At 42.5% G+C, this 19171-nt stretch overlaps 1 protein-coding gene across 3 annotated transcripts in view; it reads left to right on the top strand.

The window, feature by feature from the left end:
• TRABD2B (TraB domain containing 2B) overlaps positions 1-19171 on the top strand; it is a 278665-nt gene that overhangs the window by 185606 nt on the left and 73888 nt on the right. The window contains exon 5 of one of the 3 annotated variants that reach the window (XM_027462668.3): positions 10215-10608. The exons of the other annotated variants lie outside the window; for them this stretch is intronic. Coding sequence (XP_027318469.1) covers positions 10215-10504 — 290 coding nt within the window. The 3' untranslated portion in view covers positions 10505-10608. Of the gene's footprint in view, positions 1-10214; positions 10609-19171 lie in introns of those variants that run through there. 3 annotated transcript variants of the gene reach the window in all.

Genomic DNA, 19171 nt, shown 5'->3' with positions numbered 1-19171 from the left:
TAATAACAGCTAACAACAGAGGTTATACCGCATGTCATAGTGACAGGTCATGAATCAGGAGAGGAGCATATGTGGTCATGTCTCCTGTATGCAGAGAACTATTTTTGAAACAATTCCCTATGTAACTGTACTCATGCCTTTTGGTAAATCAGCTGTTTAATGCGCAAACTAGCGATGATTCCTTCATTTCTTCCACTCTGTCATTTGGTTGATTTGTCCTCAGTCTGCTGACTCCAAGTCAGAGGAGTATCAGCTGCACCAAGGAAAACTTTGGAAAAAGGACTTGGAAATTCACCCTGTGTTTTGCTGTCTGAAAGGACTGTCCAAATGATGAGCAGAGAGGCTGGGAGAAGCTGTAGGGTTTGGTGGCTGGATGAGCCTGCCATGGGGTGGGGAGCTGTGGGTGGCCACTTGTCCATCACCCAGAAGTAGGACAGAGCTTCCCCCGGGAAAAACTGGAAGACAGCTGTGTGACAAAAATGGGCCCTCACTCTAGAATACCACTTCATGGGGACTTCTTTTAGGAAAATAAGGAATCGGTTCTCCAGGGAGGGGTGGGAGTTCTGGTAGGATTAATATTTTTATGCAGTGAGACTTCTAACTTTTTCCTTGGCAAATAGCTCTTTGATGGCTTAGATTCATTTTGAATGTGGGAAACAGAAGTTTGTGTCCAGACTCTTGAGTTAATACAGGGAAGTGAGTGAGTGCTTTGTGGTTGGAGCAGTTCCTGCAAGAGGAGGACAGCGATGGATGGAGCATCCCCAAGAAGAGCAGCAGCATATGGGTGGCACCTGTCACAGACGTTTTAATTGCATGGCATTGTTCTTTTTAGGATTCAGTACACTTGGATCTGAGGGCTAGATTTTCAAGTACCCAAAATTGTAAGATAGTTTGTCTCTTTACTCAAACAGAAGTTAAGTGCTCAGTAACCAGACTGAAAAGGCACCACCGGGGCAGTGAGGCAGCAACCCCGACAGCAGGGGAATGCGAAATGGCGTGAGGTGAAGAAGGGACATCCTCCTCACTGACAGAGGTTTCCCCATAATAGAAAAGGGGGGGAAAAAAGCTTGGTAAGTCAAGTGGCTTGATTCGTAAGTGAACTTGCTCTGAAGTAAACACAATGCCGTATGTGTCTCATTTGCCAATGAGATCATCTGTTTCTTTGTTAGGGGGGGAAAAATGTGTTTCCCTTCCAAGTCCAGGGCCACTCAGGCAATTTACATGAACAAATAAAGATGAGGTTTAGCAGCACTAAATAAATAAAATACAACTCTAAGTGGCCACCAAAGAACAGATCTGCTCGAATGGAATAGTGCTGGGACTTGAGCCAGATGGCTGCTGTTTGCCATGCCTGCTTATGATTCCCACTCCAAGCACTGCTCAGATGCTTGTTGCTGAAGTCAAGTTTATGGCTGTAGCAAAACATATATTGGGAGATAAACAAGCTATGCTAGAAATGAACAGCAGGGCAGAGAATATAAAGTAAATCTATGTTTTAGTCATGGTCTTTACAGAAAGTAATTGCGCTGTTGCCAGAGCAGCATGGATCTAAGCTGACTAGGGCAATGAATATTCATCACTTAGTAGAAGAGGTAGATGGCTTGTTTCTGATATCTTCTGCCAGCTGTATGCTACAGTCACTCAAATGTATTAAATGAAGACATTCCTGGTTTTCTCCTCTTTGAGATTAGGATCTGGTCACCCCTTAGTTCAATGCTTCTAACCATGGAACAGGTGTATAAAATATCATGGATTCAGTTAACATGTAGAGCCCTAAATGCTGTTGGTTCATTGCTATTTCCTTATCCAGCTGGTGTGTAGTCTGCTCCACATCAGTTCTCAGTGTGATGAGACTTCCCTCCAGCTCAGCTCAGACTGCACGTCTGCCAGTTCAGTGCAGAACTGGTCACTGCTACTGGTGCATGCTGGCATCCCAGGTCTATTTCCTACAGCTCAGTCTTGAGTGAGACTGATGCACCCTAACAAGTCCCCGATACATGCAAAATGATAGCGAAGTGCCTCATACCACTCACAAGTCATGCATTTTCTTATGACTTTTGAACTGATAATGGAGATGCACAAACTGTTTCTGCAATGGATTTATTTCAAATGACTTAGCTACAGGTATTTCATCAATAGCTAGCAGAAATGTGCTCCTCCAAAGTTACTTCACCCATCACAGTTCTTCACAGTTCTTTAAGATGCCAGACATGTACCTCTGTCAGCATTTCACAGCCTCTTTTGATAACAGAAACCAAAATAACCAGCTTAAATTAGACATCTAGTGTTTAGTTAGACATCTAATGCTGGGTGGGATTAATCTCATCAAGACATCTAATCTGAGTTTCTCCTGTGCTCAGTTATCTCTGACTTTCTTGTTTGAAAAATCACTCTGCAATCTGACTTTTAGATGAAAGGCAATTAGCCACATGCTAAATTCTTCTTTCTGCGTCATAGCCAGAGCATTGCTGAGAAACTGGCTTGTAGTTGTTTTTATATATTCTTGCCATGATGGAGCTGCTGTGCTGACAGGCTGGGCCGAGGCTTCTGTTAGTTCTTTTATGTGCTTATTTATTTGTGCGGGTTTCAGGAAGAAGTCAGGTTTGACAGCCCTATCAAATCATCATTCAGTTCCACACAGAATGTTTAAGTAACTAATTTTAGATCCCATCATTCTCTTTCCCTCTTTTATTACCTTCCCTGCCTTGTCTCTTTTGTGCCTTCACACCCCAACCCCAATTAAAAAAAAAAAGTAAATTTAAAAGAAAACAAACACCCAGAGCATAAATATAGTATCAGACTGCACACACAGGCTGGAAAGAACCTATACTGTGCCAAAGTGCTTATTGCCAAGTACTATTAAACCAATGAAATCTTTCAGAAGTTCAGTTACTGTAACATAAATGTAAATGATGTGGAAGTCGTGGGCTGTAACCTATGTGCAGAGGGAGAGTTGGATGAGAAAATTGATGGGAAAGTCAGAACATGATGCTAGAAAGGCAAGTACTTCGCATCCGGATGCATTTGGCCTTTGGGTTTCACATCTGCTATGCTCAAGCATTGCCATGAATGCATATTTGAATTAGTTACTCCTGTCTGTAGTTCAGCAGATGGGATATACTCATTGAGAGCTTTTTTTTTTTTTAAGAAGTGTTTTTTGTATTAGCCCATTATTTTAAATATGGAGACTTGGAGTCATGGTAGCTGACTCCAGGTACTTTAGCACAGTAATTTCATCAAATATCAAGAGATTATAGGTTTTCTTATTTATATCTCAGGAGGAGGAAGTATACCTCTCTGGAGAAAGGTATAACTCTCTCAGGAGATTTATCTCACACTGTGTCAGTCTCTCTCCATTGACTAGATTAGGGCACAAGAAAAGTGCTATGTTTAAAAACCTAAAGTTAGGTGAAGTGAGGGCTGGTAATTGGTGTATCCCAGGGACCTTACAGGGGGACCAAAACAGCATAATTCTTTCTAGTTGACAGATAAGGGACTGAACTAATATGCCCAAAGCAACAACAAAGTCTGTGGCCGATTTAGGAACAGATCGTGGGTGTTCTGAAGTCCAGTTCCGGCCTTAACCACTTGCTCGCCCCTCCCACTGCACACAGCTGATGTTTTACACCCTCCCTCCCACAAACAAAATACAAATTTCTAAGATATTAGCATATACAATAATATAATCTTGGTAAGATACACCTGCACATCCCTGAAGTTGCAGGACCAGATGAGCATTATTGATATAGATTTTTTTTTTGGGGGGGGAGCTCATATGGACAACGCAGCTATGGCTGCAGTTGGATCGGAAACGAATCCGCTGAGCATTACTGAATCCAAAGACATCACCTGGCTCAGGAAGCCTGTGAGCTGCAGAAGGCTGGAGGCTGTGAGAGTTCAGGGGGAGAGGATCCCTACAGAGTTCTCCTATTTTCCGTGCTCTTCACCAGACATCTGTGTTGGCCATCCACAGTGATGGGACGATGAGTTGTATGGACCTTTAGTGTGATCCAGTACTATTTTTTTAGTCTGTTATGGCAGAAAATATTTATTGTTTGGGGAGCTTTGCCTAATCCTGACAGACACTTCGCATGTCACAGAAGACAGCTAAAAGTTGACAACGTAACTTGTGCTGTGCCCCCGGGACAGCAAGAAGAGCCCGGGTAGACTCTTGCAGCCTGCTCAAGGAGCATGAAGCATGAGCTCAAACTCTTGTTCACCTCTCAAATAACTGCACGGCCATGAATGCAGTCAAGAATCTAACATGAGCAATCTCGTGGGATGTTGTGATGCTGCTAAATTTAAAAGACAAAAGCTATTTTTAGCATAAACAGTTAAGAGTCCCACAAATCATGTTGAGAGGCATGGTTCTGATTATAGATCTGTAACACATTTGCTGTGATAAAAAACAGAGCTGAGTCAGGTGATCTTGTTAATACAATATTTGTACACTTGGGTAATAGATGCAGCTGTGGAAAAAAGTTTAAAAAAAAATAAATCAGCAGTTTTATTTTACTAGCAATTATTCATTTATAAACTGTAGCAGAGGAGTAGCCAGAATCTGAGGCAAGACCTGCTAGTCTGGAGGTCGGGAAAGACTGTAAAATGTGAAACATGTTCTACTCCCAGGACAGATGTCCTTTCCCCTTTGCTGATTCTCCTCAACACCTGCTGTACTTTAGACATATGCTTACCTTCAACTTGACTTCATTTTGACAGAAACACTGCTTAAAGTTTAACGTATGCTCATGGGCTTTGCTGGATAAAGATAGACTGAGGTGTGTGCCTAAAACTTTTCTTAAGTTGTCCTTCTAACTAATTTCTTTTAAGAGTGATAAGAACTTCTGCTATTAGACTTGCTGTTCTTGGCTCTATAAGGAGCTGAGTGTGCTGGGAGATGCTGGAAGTGCAGACCCTGGTCAGCCTGGTGAGTATTTCACACTTCTGATGGGCATTACTGCAGGGACTGCTTTCTTAGCCAGTGCGTGTACAGCTGGCTATAGTGGAAGCTCACCTCTTGGCAGAGAAGCTCCTGTCGTAAAACAAGACAATTTTACTGGGGAAGGCCCTGAGCATCTGAATAGGGCCCTGCCCACAGTAAGGCTGCATCTAGGGTAGGGAAGTTTGACATGAGGTGAGCCAGTATTTGCCCCAGGTCATTGGGCAACAGGGATGCTCACAGGTCTTAGCACAACTGTGGATGACAGGACTTCTTACAGCACTGGTTTTCAGATTGATTTGTTCTGGTTCTCCTTGGCTCCAGCCAGCTGTTTCTGCAACTTCAGCATGTGTTTGAATTTACCCCCAGACAAGACTGTGAGCCCTAAGTATTCTGAGTCTGGGGAGCATGGGGAAAAATACATGTAGAAACATTTGTTACTTACCTCACCTACTTGGTCCCCAGTCGGTCTAAGGATTTACATGGAGCTCTCCTAAGAACAGAGATCCTGGTTTTCATGCAGCTGAGTTCAGCAGTTTGAGATCAAACAGTGAGCACTCTTTCAGAACTTGTTTCAGATACTAAATTTAAAGTTTGTTGGGGATTTGGAGGCTAATTTTTCTACTGAAGAGTTTGTTTTCTAAACTGAAAACAAGATCTGGCAGATTGAACTCTAGGTAATAATGTCATTTGCTTAAAATTAAAATATCTTTGCCAGATCAAATATATGGATGTACTTTGGGAAGGAAGTTCAGTTGGAGGTATTATGTTCCATTAGTGGGACACCAACATGAGCAGTCCTGGTTTGTAACTGTAAAACAAATCTTTCATCTTGAGCTGTGTATATGTGATGTTGTAAAATCAAAATTAGTTCACAAGTACACTTCAAAAGCTAATTTCATCCTTTTGGGCCCATGAGAAGCCTTTAGCATCTAGATATCAGTCTCACGTCTTGGCACTTCATTAGCAGCCACATGGCACTATTTAGTCAGCTGCTCTGACTGAGAGCTGTGCAAAGAGCTGCTCCCTCCTGTGACATGTCCCAGATCAGCTCGTGCCAGACTTGCACAAACTCCCACCATCTCTGCAGCATAGCTTGTTCCTCTGGGCTGGACTTCCTTTAGGCCACTGAGCAATTTCCCAGGAGTTTTTCCAGTAAATGTGGATATTGGACTTTTTCTAGATCATTTGTAGATGCGCTTTCTGCCTCTTTCTTTGCCCTGTTAGAAGGGAAGTGTCTCGAACTGAGGTCCAGGTGTGACTTCACGGCTGTTCACAGGTTACTCATTGTGGTGCTGCTTGTGTGGCCGATGTGCTGCCAATCCCTTCTCAAGTCTGTTGCTTCCCATTCAGTGAACGTGCCTCAGCCTCCATCCTGTGCTCACTTTCATGTCTGCTTCCCCTGTAATTGGCCTGCAGAGATGTGTGAGGAGCACAGAGAGCCCCTTTGGGATGAAGCCTGATAGTTCTGCACCCCCCTGCCTCTGCCCTGGAGACCGCGGGCAGTAGGCCAGCTCCACCTCAGCTGGAGGTCGTGGTTGTCCTCCAGCCAGCCTCCTCCTGCCTGGCCTCGGCAGCCAGCGGTGGGGTTTTGGGTGAAAGGAGGTGGAAGACGAGGTGGACCTACAGCAAGAAGGCAGGGCTCCACATGGTCGTGGTGTGTTGTTCAGGACCTGGTGGCCCTACGCCAGCGGGTGGTGGCGTGGTGCCAAGGGGACACGGCACAGGGCCCGACAGCTCACATCTGCTGAGACAGAACATGAGAATCCACAGTGGAGCCAACCTCTCCCCCTTCCCATTTCTTCTTCCAAAAAATGGCTAATGTAAATAAATTGTCTGTTCACATGTGTTTTGGCATCTGAATGGAAACACTTGTCTGTGCACCCCCACCAGCCCTGCTCCCTCTCTCCCTCAGCGTTTTTGCTAAATGAGCCTTTCTTGCTCAGCCTCAGCTCAACCTGGAGTTATTCGGTTGGTATTTCCCTCATGGACTGATAACGAGCCGAAGGAGCGGGCTGTAAAGCTGGTGACATAGACCAGCCCTAATAATGTCCGGGAGCTAAAAGGTCCCCAAGCCCTGACTGATGCAGCAGATAAACATTCACCAGGGACCCAGGGGCTGCCCCAGGCCCCCAAAACCCGTGTGTCAGGCTCTGCAAATGGCTCTGCTTGGCCTGTTTTCTGCAGGAGCTCAGGCTTGTTAAAAGCTCCTACCTTGGTGCTAGCGAAAGCATGGCAGTATCCATTGCATAACTTTTCCTAGCTCAAAGACCAGAATAAACTATGCCCAAAAATGCCAGTCTGCTCACTGGGGCTTTTATATTAACAAAATATTAAAGCAGGATCCAGCCCTAAGATGTAGGAGATCACTATGTAGAACGAACCATCGTGATCGCCTACCTCGAACTCCTGCAGAAACCAGACTTTCCTGGTACAGTCTATTTTCCTCCGCAAAATATACTTTACCAAGACTACAGGGGGAAAAAAGGCACAAAATCAGAGTTACTTTTCTATGTCCCATACATGTATTTCTCTATCTCTGTGATCTTGTGATTGGTTTTGATGTGAGTATCCAAAGCTGTGGTCACAGGCTGTTCAAAGGTCTGCCCCAGGCTGTTCTAGAGAGAGTTGGCTACAATAAAGCTCAAGCTTGGATTGGCAGTCATCGCCCACCAGCTTGCTTTCAAACCAAGGGTGGTCTCCAGGTGGGTCAGTTGGAGTTAAATTGCAACTTAATTCTGGCACAGGGTGAGCAACAGAGAGGCTCTTCTGTCAATGCATCTGCCACAGTAGTGATGTTGAACTTATGAGAATGTTCCCATGGCCAACCTCTTTTTCTTCCTGTTAAAACTTATCTATGGGCCTCTGAAGCTTAAAGCACTGTTGGACATGAAGTATTCATGATTTTCTGCACATGAATTTTTTGCTTTCCCCACTCAACACAAAGTTTACATGAAAGAATCAGATGTGCATGCATGTGTATTAAGGGAGATAACTTCTTTATGTGATAGTTAGGGCTAAAAGAAAAATAAATACTCTTATACTAGAAACAGATGGTGAAAAATATGGTGAGCATAAAAGAGGTCAGTGCTTTTTTCCCCGGCCTTATCACCAGCTGAATCGTCATGCTTCTGTGTCTATGGTTTCTCCTTGTCCTTTTTTCATGTCATGAAAAATCATACGATTTTAGTCAGGGTTTTTACTTTACAGTATTTACTGGGGAATTCACTGAAACATTAGTTTTGCATGGAAATTCTTCATGTGACTATACCTTAAAAATCTTGTCAGCAAGTTACTGATGGGGAAAATAACATTTAATAATAGGACTTCATTAATAATACAAAAAGGTTATTGCATGGAAAAATGCTCATACAAATTCATTTTGACCAGGTCACTTTTTCACTTTGAGTTGTTTTGTACAGACAAGGAGAAGAGAGCCAGTAAAGTCACATATTGCAAAATGCTTCACATACTTCCAGTTGGAAAAATAAATATTCAGGCAATTACAATGGGCCTTGTTAAAGGAGGAGATGGAAACAGATTGTCATCCTCCTCACGGTGCGTGTTTCCCGTGCTGCAGGATAATCAGCCACTGAGACATCCTTAATCTTTCTGGATTATTTGCAGCTGCACCTGCCTGAACTTTCTCTCTCCTGATTAACATTTGATTAAATCCACTTTTAAAATGCCAGCATGACTGCAGTGCTGGGGGGGTGCTTGCAGAGACTGTTTTGATCTCTGTCCTGATTGCATCTGAATTAATTATGCTAAGTGCAATGACAGGAACAATATTGATGTAACAGAAGTTTATTAGGTTGATGTGGTCATTGAGACAAGAGGACTGTGAGCAGCTTCGCATGCTTCAGCTGTGGCCTCCCATGAGGAGAAAATGTCATCTCATTATTATTCAGATTGACCTGATTTGGGTAATTTCTTTCTGGGAGTTGAGGTAGTTTTGGAATCTCATTAGCTTACCGACATTTGCATGTGTTAATAGAGTTCTTGCTTGTTTTCAGTCTTCTGTCCCTTCCTCACCATTGCAAATGGGAGTTGGGTGAAAGTCTGAGGGGAGGGAAGCAGGGAAGAAAACTCTAGATCTTGTTTTGGCCCTGCAGTGCTGCTTGCTGTTGTGCGAGCCATTACCTGTGCCAGAGGTGAAGAAGCCCTGGTTTGAGCATAAGGGCATGTAGCATTTATTTGGTCAGTTGTGTGTTTTCACCTGTTTCACATACATGATTTTCAGTGTCTCAGGTCTATCTGAATTTGTCCTGTTGGTATGAAAACCGAGGAGCAAATCCTGCTAGGAAACAAACTCTTGAGACCATAATCCATGTTCAAGTGCGGTTATCTGTGGCCTCAGAGTTAGCGGGCTCCTTTTTCAGCGGGTTGCGGTGTGATGTGCTATGCACAGACTTCTGGGGTGGAAAGGGGGCTTTGGGGGCAGTGTTTGGCATCTCCTTGTAGAGCAATCCAGGTAGTTGGACAGTTCACCGAGTTCCTTGCACACAAATGCACCTTGCCACCTCCACCATGCAACCCAGAAGCAAATGGCCCTGGATCTGGTTATTCTACCCAGGTCTTCAATGGAGTATGCCCTGAGTGCCTTCAGCCTGTACAATCTAATACCAGATTGATAAGTGCCTGGAATTTTTGAAGAACAGCAGCTTTACAGCAATGTTCTCGGGCCTCGTGAACATCTGTTTGCTGTGATTTCTTTCCTGCTCTTTTCACTAACAGATGTTTGTGCATAATTTGCTTACAGAAGTCTGAGCAGATACTTCTGTCTTGCTCTGGGATACCTGTCTCTCTCCCACTGGATCCTGTGGCCCATTGGTTTAAAAGCACAACTTTCTCTAGAAGCTGCAAAGCAGCTTTCCCATCATATCAGTTGATGTTTTGAACCTGTAACAAATCAGAAAAGGAAAAAATTGCTTTCTTTGGATCCAAGTATTTTTTCCAAATACAAGACAACTGTTCTCCCAAAAGTTTTTGTTTGTTGGAGTATTCCACTCTCCTTTCTGAAAATTAAAATGAAGGCTGATATCTCATTAAAATAAAGACATGGGGGAAGATTCTTGGGAAAGCTTTCATGGGCGAAATAGGGAATATATTTAAAATCTTTTTGCTGAAAAATGGCCTATTCTGTGGCATGTGTGCCTAAAAATAATGCTGGTGGTTTAAAGAACACTTTTTAAAAAATTCATTTTCAGGAAAATTCATTTTCAGGCTAGCTGCAGATTAAAGGTTACTTTTATTTTATTTTTGCTTTCTACAGCAACTCTCTTCCTGCTGCAGCAGACCAGCAGTGCTCTCCCATCATCACATCCTTACTCGGACAGAAGGTCCTGTGGCGGGAGCTGCTTGGAACTAATTCTGCTGAGTGATGCCCCATTCACTCCTGCAGATCTCTGCAGGAACTGCACATTTGTTTCACCTATTTCTCAGGAATCTGGTGAACTCCCTAGGCCTAGAATCATAGAATCATTTAAGTTGGAGAAGATCTCTAAGATGGTCAAGTCCAAGTTAAAACCAGGAGTTTTTAATAATTTCAGGAAGATGTTTTGACTAGTTGTTTGTATTGCTTAAAAAGGTTTTCTTGCCTGGCTGCTAGAGGCAGAATGGGTGAACAAAAACATCTGGGCCAAAAAAATAAATTGAAATTAAATTAATTATAAGCTAGGTTTGGCGAATTACTGCGGTGTAGCAGAATAGTGGTAACAATTAAAAAGCTGCAATGTTCTTATATTATATGTGAGTTCCTAGTAAAGGAGATGTTCTGTACCTTTCAATCAGTTTTATGAAAGGACTTAAAACTGCAGGGATCCTCTAGCTTTGGCTACTATTCCGGGGGAGTCCCTACAGCTGTGCCACCGGAGGAGAGCTCTCGATGGGCTTTTCTAAACTCCTTCCAAGACAGTGGTTGAAAGTCAGTGCAAATGAATGCTGTTATCATCACCACACGTGCAGGATGTTGAAATGTCAGATTTCTCTTCCAGGGGAAGAAATGTGTTTGTACTCTAAGTTGAATCAAAAAAAAGGAACGTTTAAAAGGTTTTGGAACAAAAAATTCCAGCCTGCCCGAACATGAGCCTCAGTCGAAACCCTACTGTGTTTCCCCCTTGATGGTGACCAAACACTGCCAAGTAATAAAGATAAGAGGTTAGTCATCATGTAAAGGTATGATCTGTGGAATCATTTTGACATTGATGTTAATATTTCAACAAGGCATGACAGTCAAAAGTAATAAAATAAATGCTATTCGAAAGAAATGATGACAATTCTAACAATATGACAACCTCCAGATCGTCAAATCAGAATTTTCTCTTTCAGTAACTCTGTCAAAATTGATATCTTCTGCAAAGTGTTCTGGAGCTGAGACAGCATTTCCCAGCAGAAAAATGTCGCTTAGATATTCTTTAGTTATGCAGATTCAGTGCATGTTATAAAATTAATAGTTGTTTAGGTTTGTAAGAGGAAAACCATGTAGGATTTAATAGCAGAATGTTCTAATGAAGTGCATCTTTTAATCAACGAATTACTGAGATTCTGGCTCAACATCTTTCTCCACCTCCTCTAGCAGCTGAGTACCAGCTGGGCTGGAAATGCTCTTGTTGATGTAACTGAATACAGACAGCTAATTTGGTAGTGTTTTAACCTACTTTGTACTTGTCTTTATCTTTACTCCCATTTTCACATGGCCTCTTGCTACAAGCCATGCACTAGGTGGTAGGACAAAGGGAGATCTGATGAACACACTTTCCTTTGTGGGTTTACAAAGTTGAGGAGCTAAAGGATTGTTTTCATTACTAACATCCTGCTGTAGTAAAAAAAAAAAAAATCAAATTTAATACATATGACAATTGTTATATTACTTAATCCACTGTTTGCCTTCTAATTTAGCTCGAGTTTGCCTTGTTATTTGGTATGTTAGAGGAAGGCTACAATTTAGCTATTTGGCACACCCTTCTTATCACATGTACTTTAATGTCATATGTTGATGAAGCCTCCAGCTGTAAGACGTCACAGGATAGCAATCTCAGCTTGTCCTTGCCGACTTGGGGAGGATGCATCTGGTGTCAATTTTGTCAGAGCTCTCCAATGCGGTTTGGCAGATCTTTTTGCTTACAGGAACACAGGTATACAAGATGCCGTGTACTGTGCATGGGGAGGAGGGTGTTTGGGTGCTGGGCTGTGTGCTTGGTGTACAGACTGCAGAATGGGTTCGTGCCTTTGGGGACCTCTGGTCCTATGGTGGTGAGCTGCGGCTGTGCTGGTTTTTTGGTTATCCAAGAGGGTGCCTGCTGGGATAGCACTGGAAATCAGCAGAACCAGGTGCTTTTGCCTTCTGGGAGCAGCTCCCAGCAGGGACCTCCCCAGACTCATGCCCCTACACCATACTTAAGGCAGTATAAAATGGAACAAGTTTCATGAGCTGACCGGCACCTTGCAAGGGCAACCAGGCACATGGTGCTCAGGGTAGCTGCTTGGCCTGTTTCTGTTTAGCAGTGCGTGTACCCTTTGAGAACAGATCCCTGGTGGGAAGTGCTGAACCATAGCTCTTCTCTGGCTTCGGAGCTTTGTGCATCTGACATGACTCAAAGTTTAGGGGAAGCCACCAGACTCTGTGGTAAAGACCAGATGTGCAAGCAGCATGTCTGGGGATGTCAGTTCATGAATCTTCTGTGATTCTGGGTTACTGCTTTTTATTAAACTGGATTTTATTAAGCTAGTTCGCCAAACCTAAGAGCAACAGATTTTTTCTCTTCCATACTCCAGAAGGCATGAGAAGGTAGAGCCAGGCATTGTGCTACTCTGCCTTTCATCCCAACAGGGTAAATTGGCTTTCCATCAGCAGGACGCCAAAGTGAGGTTTGCTCCGCATGCTTGAGGACAAATCATGCGGAAGCCTTTCCCTGCCAAGCAAGTTCCACAGAAGGATAACTTCTGTGCAAGGTCCCTCTGAGGTTGTTGAGCGTCATCTGGTCAGTGCAGAGGCAAGTCTGGATACTGCTGAGAGGAGGAATTGCCACAGAGTAATCTGTGAAACTGTCGGATTTTGAGGTTGATAGGATTTGTGCCTTAGTATCATGAGTTGCTAGAAAAGTTTCAAATGGTACTGACCTTCGGTTCTCATCATTCTGGAGTCTTCTGAACCTCCTGTCTAATTCCAGGCAGGCACAAAGTATGGATTCATTGAAGGAAATCGCTTGTGGGTCACTATTGCTGGGACAGTAGAGCACCACCCTGACTCAAATCAAATCCAAATCTTGTCTATTTTTTTCTTGTTAAATACAGGAATATTTGGTAAAATAGTTGCTGAAATTCAGGATAATAAAGTCACAGATTTTATGGGTTTGTTTTGGTTTTGTGGTGAACCAAATGATTCCGGTGGCATTTTAGGAAGAAAGTTACAGGTGAAGATACGACTATTGGGCTTTCTCTTGTCTCGAGGATAAGCAGAATTCAGCCCATCAAAGGCGCGATGTTTGCATGTGGCCTTTTTGTTTGTGTGCCACACATGTGATCAATTTAACCGGGGAGGATTTAGGCAGGGTGGGGAGGCCGATGTTTCTTGTGACATGTGGAATGTTAAGCCACAAAAATGCAACCACAAAATCAGCAGATTAGAATTCCCATTTGTAAGGAATAAATAATCATTATGGTGAGATAGTCCATGAGGGATTAACTCGGCTGCTTCCAATTCTGTTGCTCTGTTGTTCGAGGTGCTGTGACACTTTTTTTTTTTTCAAGCACATACCTCCCTTTTTTCCGTCTTGTTTTCTTTTTACTCTTTTTCGTGGTGAGAATTGTAGTTGTCACGGTGATTTATGGGGATGAATGCCACTTAAACTTGTCTCTGTGTACCTCTTTGTTTTTCTTCCTACCAGAGGTTGTGTTATGCACCTGTTGTTCCCCCATTGGGGCCCACGTGCTCGCGGAACTGATGCTCACATTGCAGTTGGTTTACTCACAGTTTTACAACACTTGTTAGTTACATCTGATAGATCTGTTCTGGCTTTGTGCCGAAGAGCTGCCTGGCAGCATAAATCATCTTAGCATCGAAGAGAAGAGCATGGTATCTATTTCATGTTCCCACCCACCAGAGCCTCATAAATCTACGCAAATGTTTTGAGAAACAGGTTTGATATTGGTTGGAATGAGCTAATGCTGCAAAGCCCTTCCTAGTCCTGAACTGAGTCTTGGACTCCGACTCCTCCAGGCTTACAGGGTTAACTTAGATTTATAGGCTATGTCTACATCACTCTTAAAAAGCACACTTCAGAGCAGGTTGTCTTTGCAGCTCCACAAGCTTCTCATCCATGAGGAGGCCCTCCAGACAGCATGCCTTGGTGCTGAGTACCTGATGCGTTATTACCCTGATGCTCTGTTAACCTGCTCAGCACATGCAGGTGTGTATCTGAACAGGTGTTGACAGCATTCTCAGGCCTTTTCTCAGATTGCAATGTGTGAGTATCCTTAACTTGCCCCTTTAGTGCAAAAACAAGGAAGGGGGCATGGATTGCTTTATTACAGTAGAGTAATGCACGCTGCTGAGAATGACCCTGGATGCTCTGAATTGCCTCCAGACGAGCCCCCTCCTCCCCTGTCTGGAGGGGAGCTGGCTTTCTCTTTCAGACCTGTAGGAGGTGATGTGAATGACAATAACCCCTGTATTTGCCTATCTTAGTGCTGTCTGACTTTCAGGGTAGTTGAGTGCTTGATGCAGCAGAGCATTTGCTGTGCCTAACTCTGAATGTGTGAGGAATCCCATTGACTGTTCCAAAACAAAGTGCTGTGTTTGGCATGGTGTGTGTTGTTGGGAGTGTGGCTGTGCTAGCTGAGCAGATTGATGTGATCACGTATCTGTTTTGCACGGTTGGTTTCACAGATCAAATGGGGGCTTCAGGTGTTCCATGTTGCCTTGAAATGAACTCACTTGTCTTGGCAGCAGTGACTTGCAAGGCAAGATGCATGAGTGGTTACAACATTTTGCTATAAACCTCAAGGACTGGCTTTGACATTTGCTCTGGCCTTATACTAAAGGCCACTGCCGCTTGTTCCACTTTCAAGTGTGTAGACTCAAAACAGCCAGGTGTGATGCCAGAGACTTCACTCCATTTTGCGCTTCAGACAGGTGCTTTTCTAGTGATGTTAAGGAAGCCTGGCTGGATCTACAGCATTTGTAAAGCAAAATATTAGTAGTAGCAAGCCTTTAAATAATATAGGTCCTGCACCAAACTTGTAGGTTGGAAAAAAAATAGGGAGTAACTGCTAGATCTGAGGCTGCAAAATATCTGCAGTCCACAAGTTTTCTTGAAAAACTGTTCTTCCCTCTAAGTTGTATCTCTCGTATTGTTTATGCAAACCTCAACAAAAGAGAAGAACATGTAGTTGCAGACCGTCACTGCTTTGGGATAGCTGTGTCACAGAATGAGGGCACTGGTGACCTGCTTTCTATTCATTTCTCTCTTCTTAGTGGATACGTGTAAAGTTTTGACACATTCATAAAAGACAACTTCACCAGTGGCTCATTAAAATTATGACCGAGCTGTAACCTCTGGTTCAGCAATTCCCTAAAGCAGAGAGTGTAAGGATATGCTGAAAAAATGCTTATCTGTGGTATGTTTTTTTTCTACTAATTCTTCAAGCATAGAGATACTGGCTAGATCCTGGGCTAGAGTCGCTGCTGGGGGAAAATGGCTTTCTTGTAGATTTTAAAATATTAAATCTTCTGAGTATCATTTATGTCCTGCAATGTAGTAAAAGAAATGCTGGTTCTCTGTGCTGTAACCTTTCCTATTTACAAACAGCTGTGTTACTGCCTTAAATCAGGATTTGGTATAAATTGATCAAAAAAAACCTTCTTCCAAAATTAGCCTTGCAAAATTCCCAAGAAATTCCCTTAACAATTGAATGACAGAAAACTGGCTGAGTGCTTCTGTGATGCTCCCCAGCCTGTGATTTGGAGAGGTAACTAAATGAAAATGCGACCTGGCTTATTTAAGTGTAGAGGACTCTTTCCTTTGCATGCAGTTGTTGCTATGTGAGTGAAGCTGTGTCTCTGTCTCTGAGGCCATGAAGTGAATTTTTAGGCTCTGTAGTTAAATACTTCATTACTTAAATATGCATTGTCTTTGGGGAGCACCTTTCTCCTCTCCCCCTCCCTTCTCTAATATACTTCATCATAAACTTCTGCAAAAATGTATAAGTAAATAAAATAATCCAGGTTCCTTTTTCTTAAACAAAAATTTAATTAAATGGAAGTTGGATCCCTTTGGAATACAGAAAAACAGCTTTAAAGACACTCTAGACATTGGCTTTAAGGATTTCCTTCCCTCTTTTTGATTAGCAGAATGCAATCCTAGGATTGTATTTCTCTGCTTCAATGCTAAAAGAAGTCTTAAAAGAAGCCATATTCAAAGGCCTAACCCAGACATTTTATGGGATGTCATACATTTTCAGCTGTTCATAACATAAAAAATAAAATAAAATACTGCAGGTTACTTTATCAAAGAGAAAGCTGATTTGTAATTCCCAAGGTAGAATTATGAAAATGCCTTGAGAGCATTACAGGAACAGACATTTATGAGAAGTAATAAAATTAGCTGACTGGAGTACAAATTTGCTGAATGCTTTTGGAGGGAGAAAATATGTTCCTTCCCCCATTGCCCAAAGAAATTCAGATGAAAACTGTCAGTTTGAGAGGCCTTTTCTGTGACAAATCAAAGCCATTCTTTAGCGGAGTACTGTTTCTGCAATGTTTCCCTGGGAAGATGATGTAGACCTGATCGTTCTCCCGCTGACATAATAGAAAAAGAGCTAATGGTATCGACAGAAGCAGTGCTGAGCATTAACAGAGCTTGCTGTATGAGAATGGGGCTGATTCTGGCCATCTTCCATCCCCAGGCTGTTGCTTCACTGGTTTGGTTAATTTGAGGGTGAAAAGGGGTGGATAGGAAGGAAGACTTAGTAAGGGGTCAAACACCAAATGGTTTTAAAGACATTGGGGATCTCTCTCCACTTCCCTTCGGTAAGCTCTTGCAGTGGTTTTTACTTGCTCTGGCAAATTAAATAGATGAAGTACCTTACTTCTCTTTTGAATAAGTCTTATGTCACTTCTGACTGGGTTGTTCCTTTCTCTGCTAAACTAATTAATCCTTCCATGTCTACTGCTAATTTTCCTAGCAAAGATATGTATAACTGCAGCCAGTGCATCTCTGTCTTATGCTAAATTGACCAAGCTACTTAAATCTCCTTCTGTGATGTCTGTTTCCTGGTCCTTGAATTATTCTGTTGATCTTCTTTGTATTTGTGGTTTCTTAAGAAAACAAGGCTTATGTGGGTATACTGAAAGTGGATTTATGTGTCTGTCTGCTCCCCTCCCTCCCTCTCCCCATTAACCCTTGACTAATTTCACAAATACATGAAAAGCATTAAAAATCTTTAGGCTGTGCATGCTACCTGAGAATACAAGGCCAGGAAGGGAGGGAAATCCTATCATTGCCCTGCTGATGGAAAAGCTGGAGCACGTGTGCTCAGCCTCTATTAGATTTCCAAAAATCCTACTGAAAACAGCCTGCCAAAACTGGTTTTCTTGAGTTAATGCTGCTCCTGATGATGCTTGTTTTTGTGGCTGGCCACTGGAGCTATACGTAATGATCCTCTTTTAGTCTTAGTGTATTTGGATACTGGACCAGCCCACCAGGTCTCTGGGCAGTGCTCCTATCTACATCCAGCTCAGGACAGCAGCACACTAGGATTCTGGATCTGTGGTCACTGCTATACGTCTATACTCGTTGTCTGAGGGCACTAGCCAGTATCCCCTGTCTGCAGCAGTCTTTCTCAGCACTGGCCATGTTCCTGCATGCCTTGTTTGAAGAGGCAACTTTGTGCAAAGGGCTCTGTCTTCATAATTCACAGTGCCGACAGTCTGTCTCGGGCATGTGGACTTCATCGTCAGTGTTTTGAGAACAACTTCCAAATCATGGATGAAAATGTTGACTAGTGCTGGGCTCACTACCAATCCTCCCCCCCCACACCCCTTTTGGCTAGAAAATGCTCCAATCACAGATGATTGGCCATTTTCAGCTACTTTCTGAAATCTTTCTGGATAGTCAGTTCTGAAGTATTTGAGATTTTCTGTGAATATTGCATGGTTCTAGTTCTGTAACCAGAAGATTGATCTCCTTTGGATTACTGTTGTAAACTGATGCAGTTTTACCACCTAATGCTAAATAATCTCAAAGGATTTTTTTGTTGACATGGCTGTTTTCTCTAACGTCATACTGACCACCACAGATGATCTCACTTTTCTAAGTATCTTTTCTGTTCAGTGAGTACTCTATCCGATATTCTTCTTTCTATGACTTATTCCAAACCAGTTCAACCAAAGTCAACTGAACTGATTTAAAAAAAAAAAAAAGACCTAAATTTGAGTTTTTCTTTGTCTCTCCCGTATCCTGAGTACAGTTTGTTTGCTTGCCTGAAGTCTGTAGTGCAGTAAATAGCACTGAGAGAAAAAAGAGGATTTGGAATATCAAGTACTTTAACAGTACAAGAAAACTGAAACTTAAATGCATTTCCTTTTCTCAGATATGGATTTAATCTCCATTTCTGAGTCTGTGCCTAATTTATTGCAGAATTCTCTCGCATGTTCAATTAAATTGTGAGTGTTTAGCAAAATTGCTTAAGTGAGAGAACATATGCCTTCCGGATATGTATGTTCCCTGGACTGAGTATGATTTCCTTTTTGTCTTCCATTGATTAATCATTTTGTTTTTCCCTCTCCCTAAATCTAGCTAATGAACCAACTTTCCTTAATCCCATGTGAAATTTACTGTATGTCCCATCAATAGCATTGTTCATAAATCTTATGTTCCCCTCTAGCTAATAAGAAACAACAGTTGAGATATCCATCATCTCCGCTATGGGCTGGAGCTCTATAGAGCAACGGAAGGAGGCTGGATTACTCCATCTCAACATCTCCTCCAAGCAGTTGTTTATATGAGGCAGAAGTTAAAAATGTGGGCAAGCAAACTTTCGTCTCCATGTACAATTATAAATGATCTTTAGGTTTGACTAGAGAACAGACTACTGTTAGTAACAAACTGTACAAATAATATGGGTTGCACCTCCAGGCACCGACTTTGTCTAATTTCTTTTGTAAATTGGAAAATTTTCATCAAATGCATCCTGGCATCATATTCCCTATTTAGACCTCTTGCCGTTTTT

The sequence above is a fragment of the Anas platyrhynchos genome, chromosome 8 (assembly GCF_047663525.1).
Source record: "Anas platyrhynchos isolate ZD024472 breed Pekin duck chromosome 8, IASCAAS_PekinDuck_T2T, whole genome shotgun sequence".
Classification (NCBI taxonomy): domain Eukaryota; kingdom Metazoa; phylum Chordata; class Aves; order Anseriformes; family Anatidae; genus Anas; species Anas platyrhynchos.
Note: the sequence above shows the minus strand (reverse complement) of the source record. Positions and strands in the feature narration are given on the sequence as shown.